Source organism: Ascidiella aspersa, chromosome 3 (genome assembly GCF_963924565.1).
Source record: "Ascidiella aspersa chromosome 3, kaAscAspe10.2, whole genome shotgun sequence".
Taxonomy (NCBI): domain Eukaryota; kingdom Metazoa; phylum Chordata; class Ascidiacea; order Phlebobranchia; family Ascidiidae; genus Ascidiella; species Ascidiella aspersa.
Window position 1 is genome coordinate 19,725,667 of NC_139449.1, and position 9,472 is coordinate 19,735,138.

At 35.2% G+C, this 9,472-nt stretch overlaps 1 protein-coding gene across 1 annotated transcript; it reads left to right on the forward strand.

Annotated features, from left to right (window-relative positions):
- Nucleotides 1–3,218: 3,218 nt before the first annotated feature.
- Nucleotides 3,219–9,221, forward strand: LOC146160645 (transmembrane protein 184C-like). Its single transcript, XM_083383538.1, has 10 exons — nt 3,219–3,786; nt 5,065–5,183; nt 5,357–5,524; nt 5,642–5,794; nt 5,880–6,004; nt 6,837–6,930; nt 7,002–7,114; nt 7,204–7,316; nt 7,538–7,690; nt 8,015–9,221. Exons 1-10 carry the CDS (start codon nt 3,771–3,773, stop codon nt 8,269–8,271), a joined length of 1,311 nt encoding a protein of 436 aa, XP_083239664.1. The 5' UTR covers nt 3,219–3,770; the 3' UTR covers nt 8,272–9,221.
- Nucleotides 9,222–9,472: the final 251 nt, after the last annotated feature.

Genomic DNA, 9,472 nt, shown 5'->3' on the forward strand with positions numbered 1-9,472 from the left:
GGCCGCTAGTATTTTTTTATTAGAGATGACGTCAGAAAGTTAAGTTATAACGTGACGTCATAGAAAAATTATTGTTAAACATTTATTTTTTGTTCTCTAATGGTATTTTGCAAAACAATATTCTAATCGCGCGAAGCGCGAAAAAAATGCGTTTATTGGGTTTTTTAATGTGACACGTGACGCAGCTGAGCGGCTGATCGTCGAAGCGGCGCGCATCCAGTTCCAGAGTGGTACGAAGTTCATTGACCTGGGACCCTGAACCTTACTGTCTGTGGTTTATGACGTTTTTTTTTGTTTTTTGGCCTATTAACTAAATACAGATTTTTTGTGTCTGGACATTTATTACTCAATGTTGCTTAATACCAGTTTAAGAAACACTCACACAATCTTATTCGTTTAAACAAGGCTTTCTATAACTACCGCTCAACATGCCCCAAAGTTTTGCCATAATTCCACTCACAACTCGCATAAAACATGCCTGCTCAGTCGTTAAATATGTATCATTTCTTATTTTATCTTTATGTGACATCACCATTTGGATTTTAGATTGTTACACATCTTCTACACTGAATTATTTTTGCATTAGTCGTAAAAAATAATAATTTGCATTTAGCATATCAACCATAAACGCATGCCAGCACGGGCGCCGAAACATGCTTATTAAAATATGTGTTAACGGCCGCATAATAATTGATCTACGGCCGCAGGTTGAACACCGTTGATGTAGCCTAAGCCTTCCCAAGCGCACAGTTTGGACTGAAGTCGCATGCAATTAACGAGTGACATAAAGGGTTAAAACGAAACAACAGTGAGACATTTACAGCAACATTATCTAAATCCAAATTACCATTAACATCGTAGGATTAAAACCAACGATAGAATAATACCAAATACGATGTAACATATACGACCGAATAAGATCTAAACTTGTTAGAATAAGAAATAAACATTTTGAAATAATACGAAATCGGTAAATTTGGCCGGAGTCGGACTCGGATTTATTAAGTCGTACTCTTTTCTTCCTTGTTGAGGGTAAGACGTGGGTAATGTTTAGGGTTAGAATTTGGTTTAGGTTTGGCATAATTCATTGAGTTACCGGTATTAGTCATGAAGTTATTGTGGTGTGGGTCTGGGGCTAAGTATTTTACCGAAAATTTTGGAACAATATTAAGATGACGTCACAAAGTTACGTGATATTGGGACGTCAAAACACGTAACCTTGTTAGGAAATGTGATACATGGTTCAATCAATACCGTGCACAAATATGCAGCTAAAATGTTGTGTCAAATTCATTTCTTGTTTCAAATCCCAATTTAGCGAAAGGCCGTTCCGGACAGTTCCGGATGACTTTCACGATTAGTTTGGGGTTTAGTGAAAGGCTGTTCATTTCATATTCCGTTGGACGGAATGATAACCCTGTGTAAATTTAAAGGCATTTTTAAGGCCACTTAGGTCTTATTCCGACAATTACCTAGCCTAATAGAAGTGGAAAAAGCAAGCCTAAACTGTCCGGAACGGCGTTTTGATGAAATAGTAAGTGGAGATACGCGTAGTGCTAAAAAAGTTTTTGCCAGACCATATATCTCTTTCACCAGGCGATCCCGCCATCTCCTTAAAACTGAAAGTATATAAACTAAGTTTTGAACTGCACACTTGTGCAGGACATCGAACGATAACACCAGGTGTTATAAGGTGACTTGCTTTATAAGTCCTGTTTTAACGTAACTTTGTGACGTTATCTCTAAAATATGTTGTTAAAAATTTTCATCTTTCCGGTAAGGCAAAATTTTGTACTTTAACCCATAGTTCCTAATCCTATTTTTGTCTTATTGCAAACTTTGATGTATTGGGACGTTAAAGTTGTTGACAATGTAGGACAATATGGTTGGTTATCGCCTAAAGTTTGCTCTATCCGTTTTTAAGTTTATAACAGAAAGGAAATTATAACAGAAAAAATACGTTTTAAGTTCCATAACAGAAGGTCGCAGATTAGCAGTATTGGAAGAGACCAGATATCTCTATTTCGGCCTGGCTGCAGTGGCTGGAAGACCAAGGAGGTCTCTCTAAGAAAGAGCGAACACAAAGTAAATAAGAAAAAAAGAAGGCTATAGTCACACAACAAGATAGAAATCATGTTTGTCAAATTAAGTCACCACTAAAGATTGATTAAGAGACATATAGTTACTACAATGTTATTAAAGCAACGCCTATCTATAATAGATATACAGTGCCACCTGATTTCTCTATAATAGATAGGCGTTGCTTAAATCTCGCCGCTCGGTTGCTGAAGTCAATTAATCAAAAAACTCCTATTCTTGAAATACCAATATTTGCATTCCACCCTTGTCACGACAATGTCTTAAGGGAGGTCAGCATGTCCCACTAAAAAATATTACATTTGCTTGCTCCCAGCAAAGACTCTTTGCTGCCAAACATACAACTTGTGTTTTAAAACGCAATCCAAAAAATAAAGGCTTACGATTTACGACAGAATTTTTCACAACTTAAACTAAAATTGTAGATGAATTTTAGTTTATCCTAAATAACATAGTTTATTGCTAGTGGTCATGTACCTCTTGTGTCGTATATTAAATTTTATGCGTTTGTTTTGGTCTTGCTAGACTTTGTCATGTGACAAATTGCGATGAGTTGCGCTTCACTAGTTTTTGTTTTATCAGGATTGTAAACAAGCTATTCCTATTGAAGTCCAGTTCATAGTGATACTTTAAGGCAGGGATGTCCAACCCGCGGCCCGTCTGGTGTTTACGTGCGGCCCACTACTTATTCTCACTTTCAGTAGCCGTTCTTTAAAACAATTATTTCGACTATCATCAAAACGTGTAGTTAATGTAGGCCTCGAAACGGCGCTCTTTCACTATTGTACGTAAAAATGAATAAAAAAAAAAATTTTGTTAAAATTCCGCATACCACAACTCATATTGTTGGGTTGGGGTGCGGGTTAGCGTTTGGTTGAGGGTGGGTCAAGTTATTATTAATAATAAACATAATATTACTTGACCCACCCTCACCCAAACGCTAACCCGCACCCTAACCCAAACAATATGCGTTGTGGTATGCGGTATTATGATTATTTTTTTTTTGCATAACTTGACCCACCCTCACCCAAACGCTAACCCTAACCCAAACAATATGCGTTGTGGTATGCGGTATTGTGATTATTTTTTTTTTTTGCATAACTTTTCACGTACAATAGTGAAAGAGCGCCCTAGAAACCTTATATTTTTTCAAGACTGTAATCGAGTCCAATGTCGCATTGTAACATCCTTCGAACACTTGTGCACCCATAATTGTTAAGAAGATGTGTGTTTTTCTTTTTTTTTGCAGACCATTTTAAGAAAATATATCAGCCCAAAGGTGGCTGTATCAATACCATGGGCCATAGCACGATACGCATGTAAACTCATTTTTTTTCGCGTTAAGGCCGAGATTTACTTGCATGTTTGCGCACACGTTTACTCTCCAAGAGCAGGGGTTTATAAGTTAAGTTGTTTTACGACGTCACGATATGATGTAACTTATGACGTCACCCCTTAAATTTAAAAGATTTTGCGGCCCATTGAAATTTTTAAAGTAGCAATGTCACCCATTATGATTAAAGGTTGGTTTTTGGTTATCCCTGCTTTAAGGCATTTATATATAGACATTACATTTATTTTACATTAAATTTGTTTTTTTTAGAATTAGCCACACTAATTTCAAGAACATCGCTAAATGAATATTATATTTTAACTTTCAACATCGGCTGTAAATGGAAAGTGAAACAGGTATAAAATTTGTTATTCAGTTTGCAAAACTGTTATCTGCTCGAATACGCACCCAGTTTTCCCATAATATGTTAAAATGGTGGGGTGCACTTTTTGACCGATCACTTCAATTTTTATCTGCCATACCCTCCAGACTGGCAAGTGCTGTTCCGAGAGACCCTGCCATGCAGGATTGTTGCAGGTGTGCCTCGTTGTTTCCGGATAAAGGTTTGAAGTACCGAAGTAGACTGTCGAAGGAAGTGGCAATGTACCAAGATAAAAGGGCTAGCAGTGTGTTACAAATAACCTTGAAAAATAAAGTCAAGTCCGACTCTAAACAAATTTGCTGATTGTGACTAGTCTGGAGTCCGTCTCCAACTCTACAGCCTGTATTCCACTCTTTTCTATAACTCATATGATATGAATATACTGCAATCCAATCATAGGAGTATCATATACCTTTTTCCACAATATGTGATTAAAAAATATTATTGGTTCAGCGACTAACAGGTAATGCCAGGTGCAGAGATTTTGTAATTTCCTTAAAAGTTGCGAAAATAACATTTCATCGTAAAACGTCGCTACAGGGTTGAAGTAAAATATTTGCGTAATTATATTATTTGAACCTGCCTAATTAACAGTAAATTAATTAACACAACAATGTCTTCTAAAACAGGCTGAATTTGTGAGGAGTTTTTGTGTTGCATTGCACTCGCTGTTTGGGAACCAAATTGTGATTTGTATCAGGTTTGTCAGTTAGGATTTTATCAAGCCAAATTTGAAAATTTAGGCTTTTTTTGAACCTCTTTGGATTTTATTTTTTCAAAAAAAAATCCAAATGAAATTTGGCTTTTTTCGTTTTTTTCGAAAAATGTCATGAGTGTTATGTTAAAAAGATATCAAACTAACGCAAAAAGAGAAAAAATTTCCAAAAAAATTACAAAAAGAGAAAAATTGCCAAGAAAAATATACAAAAATTGCCACAAAAAGAGAAATTCAATGTACCAGCATGACCATTTATTGCATTTTTTATTTATTTAAGAAAAACATACGCTTCTTAGAGTTTGTAGTAAATTTGGCTTTTTTGGCCTTTTTTTAGAGTAATTTTGGCTTTTTTATTTTTTTCTATCTGGCAACCCTGATTTGTATCATAATTTATTTCTGTTTGGTTTTCACACACTGTATTTAGCTGTCATATGATTATTTTAAAACACATAACGATAATTATTTACCATATTATTGTTTGTAAGGATCGGATGTATATTTGTGTCTAGTGTAAAAGTGTTTTTTGTCATTCAGAATCCCGACTTTCTCTCCGGGGATGGAGGTATTGGATTCGCCCAACTGTGATATTAATTTACATTTTGATATTATGTGTTGCACTTCCAATATTATGTGTTGACCTATACCGCAATCAGGTAAAGTTATAATTTTGTCATACTTGTCACTAGTTTTAATTGTTCTACAATAAAAATCTAATTTGGCCAAAAATCTAATTTATAATGTAACTCATTTAAAGCCTAAACAAGATTGGACATAATTCCTATAATTTATAAGCTCTTTCTGTTTACTAAAATCATTGTGATTTTAGGCCAAGGCCCACACAGTAGCTTGGTTTATTGCTGCCATGTTTGTTTTTGTGACCATCCCTATGTCTTTGTGGACCATCTTGCATCATCTCATTTACTTTACACAACCAGAGCTTCAAAAACCAATCATGAGAGTACTTTGGATGGTGCCGATTTATGCAATTGATAGTGTAAGTTAAAATATTTGCTATTTATGTTACACTAAAAACAAAGATGTACTGCTAAATAATAATCCAACGTCTGCGCTGCAGGCTTACATGTTTTAATATTTGTTTACTTTTGCTCAGTGGTTTGCAGTAAAGTTTCCTAATCTTGCCATATATTTTGACACTGTTAGGGAGTGTTATGAAGCCTATGTGATCTATAGCTTCATGACTTATTTGTTAAATTATCTCACAAGGGAATATGAACTTGCTGGAACCCTTGGAAGTAAGCCACAGGTAAATTTTTTTACATAAAAAACTGCTGAAATTCCGTAATTATATCAATATTTAATTTATCAATAACTGTTTTGTCTATTTTTAGAGACGCCATATATTTCCATTTTGTTGCATTCCACCCTGGCCCATGGGTGGCATATTTATCCAAAGGTGTAAACAGGGTGTGTTGCAATACACCTTGATCCGTCCACTCACTACAGTCATAGCTTTGTAAGTTTATGACGCGTTGACGCCTACAATTTTGTAGGATCTCCAGCCAAGATAAACAAGTTAACCAACAATATAGGCTGACATTCCGTTCCTACCTTACTATCTGTAAAATCGGACTAATATTTATGCCGACGGTTTACTATAAAAATATAATTATCCGTTAAATTCAATAAATTATTTTTATTTTAAAATAATGCGAATTGATCATTTGTTTTTATTTTATGATTGCATAATTGCGTATGCAACATAATGTTTAAATCATGGTTTTCAACATCATGCATACTTAATATGCAAAATAAGAGTTGCATGATATTGGGTAAATAAACAGAATATTATGTATTTTATTTTCAAATAAAGTTAGTTGTTACCATATACTAGATGATGATAAATTAGGTATCTGTATTTTGTAACGGTTTGCAAAAACATGAAAAAAATTTAAACCCTGGCACCAGATTAGTGGTGCTAACACATTGGTTTCTAATCTGTCCTATTGTTTTGGATGGTATTTAGGTTTTTGAGTTATTCAATCAATTTAGGTCTTTGTATGTCATGGTTATTATTTAGCATTTGGTTTTATTACATTGTTGTCCTCAATACTATATTATTCAATTATAGATTATTTCCTTGTATCCTTTTATGTAGCAAAAGTGTTGCTTGAAACAGCCAAGGCATTACCTAACACCACAATATTGCCCCTTACCTTTAAAATAATAACAGAATGACTACAGGATTTTTGCTATTTTTTAGTTTTGCATAATAATTTATTTTTTTAAACACTGATTATGATAATACCCAATTCTATATTTTTACTATATATTTTTTTAAATTTTAGCATTTGTGAGATGAAAGGAGTTTATAGAGAAGGTGATTTTAATCCAAAATTTGCTTTTCTATGGATAATTATTATAAACAATGCATCTCAAATTGTAAGTTTGCATATTATACATACAGTTTTATAGAGTTAATTGTGTCCTTTAACTGTTGCATTTGCTTACAGTGGGCAATGTATTGTCTGTGTCTCTTTTATTTAGCAACAAAAGAAGAATTAGCGCCAATAAAACCTGTTGGAAAGTTTGTCTGTGTGAAAATGGTTGTGTTTGCTTCTTTTTGGTAAGGTCCTATTATTTGGATTGGTACAATTGAGCCAAATTGTTGCCATTGTATATACAGTTTTGTTGTAATTTTCTTAATTTTAAAAGGCAGGGGATTGCGATTGCTTTGGTGGTAGCTCTGATTGACCTTGACAAAAAGTGGGGTTGGAATACAAAGCAGGATCTTGCTAATGGCTTGCAGGACCTCCTTATTTGCTTTGGTACAAATAGAACTTTTTGTTTTGGTTTGTATTAACAATTTCGCATTGTATTAAGTAGGAATTGTTCTCTTTCACATTCGGCTCCCAATGGCTGGTGTATCATGAATAAGTTAAGCTAGAGAAATGTAGTTGAAGGTAGTTAAAATAAACAACAATTTATCAAAAAAATAAAGAAAGTATTAGGTTAAAGCTCTTTGCTAATCAGCATTTGCTCGATTCAGAGATGTTCATCGCATCGGTAGCGCACCACTACAGCTTTTCCTACAAACCCTTCATACTTGCTGGTCACAACATTCCGTGGTACAGGTCAATCAAAGATATGTTTGATGTATCGGACGTGAGGGATGACGTGACTGACCATGTGAAACGAGTCGGTGAGTACATCGGCAAAAAGCTTTTATTGAGCCGCAGAATTGTTAGATTCGACATTTTAAAGCAATCTCAAGGCATTGTCTTGATTCTACATGCAATGGTTCTAAAACGCTAAAAACAATCTTGTTTTGAATAATGGAAATCATACCTTTTAAATGATTTTTTCTGATAAATGTTGCTAATGCTGGGGCTTTTGCTGTGTTTAAGTAAGTTTTTGCAGGTCTGATGTACAGTATATGTAATCTGATATAGGAGAGTCATATCATGATCAAGTGACAAAAAATGTAACAGCATTTAAAAAAAAGCTCTCTTTTCGTTACAAACAGGCAGCCAGGTCAAGGACGTCAGTTCCCTGTGGCGCAAAAAGGCAAAGCAAAACGGCGAGAGCGAACCGCTGCTCGACGAGCGAAGCAACTTGCTCACTCCCTCCTCCAGCGATGGCGAGATGGCCAACGTTCTCGGCTACGGCAACATCCCCTATCATGCGAGCAGAAGACGCCAGCCGTTAGACGCCGACGACCAAGAAGTGGCAGATCGACGGAACGAAGCCTGTGCAGACAAGCACATGATTCTCGACGATTAACTTGGGTATTACTAATACAGCCTAGACAGAGCGGAGTTGTAGTATCCTCATCTAAACGCCCATGGTTGGTGTATCTGTTTTCACCACACAATATAACGTACAAACTACGTTTACGTATACGTAAGGAGCATGCTAAATCATACGTTTTAGGATTTTGAGAAGCACGCTGTGGACGCAATGAGGGGCAATATTTGTTATCGGTTTGTTAACCTCAATACAAAGTGAAGTGTTCAGTCCAATTGTTTTCTCAAAGTGTTTGTTTTTAACGAGAGTGTAAACGATGTGACCATCATTTCAATTTCACATTTTTTTGCCGCACTTATATTTCTTGATAACTGTATACTTCTACTATTTTACCTTTGGCACTTTGCCAAACACCAAACGTTCAATCGACAAAAATATGTATCGAAAATTTTAACATTAATTGCTAAATGATTTTATTCGCAAACTGCTTGAAGAAGTACTTTACGTCCATATAAGTATAGATTAAAAATAATGAAAAACCTTCACCACTGTTACAATATATATTTGCTTAGTTTTTCCAAATCCTGACTGCTAAGGTTTCGCTCTGATGTCTTGGGAAACATCGTCTCCTTATTTATTCCATCTTATTTATCCGACGAATTTTTAATAAAAACGTCAACCAAACATCCAACCATTCAAGGAGAAAAGCAAAGCATGTCGAGCTGCGCGCCTTTTAAATCATTACGACCTTTTTAAATCGTAAGGTTCAATAGATGTGGATGACCACTACTCGTATATTATTTCTGCATCTATAAGCAGCTCGTCGTTTGCTGCCACTGTGATGTTAATTGTATCGCTTTTATTGTCCGTTATTCCACACTTTCTTTTTATTTATACTGGTTTTATTCTTTCGCCACAAAAGCAACCATTGTTTGACCATAGTCGTGATTGATCTACACGTCTAATAAAGTTTATTCCAGCAGTGATTCTGTGTAAAGCTGTTTGCTCGATAACCTAGAGTCCTAGACCAAAGATAACCTAATAAGAGAAACTGCAAAATCAATCTTGATTACCTAAAACAACTTAACGAAGTTAAACCGAAAAAAAAAATCGTTAAAAGTAGAGCAAATCAACACATGTTTTGCCGAAATGCATCGCAATCCGATAGCAAACGACATCATTACTGTGCTCCAACAAGCAAAATAGGGTAAAACCTTAACGCTCAAAGGCTTTTTTA

What these genes read in the sequence shown, in the direction of transcription:
- LOC146160645 (XM_083383538.1), top strand. An exon ending in CGATTTATGCAATTGATAGT is followed by an intron (nt 5,525 to 5,641) that starts GTAAGTTAAAAT and finishes ACTTTTGCTCAG; the next exon opens with TGGTTTGCAGTAAAGTTTCC. An exon ending in TGACCATGTGAAACGAGTCG is followed by an intron (nt 7,691 to 8,014) that starts GTGAGTACATCG and finishes CGTTACAAACAG; the next exon opens with GCAGCCAGGTCAAGGACGTC.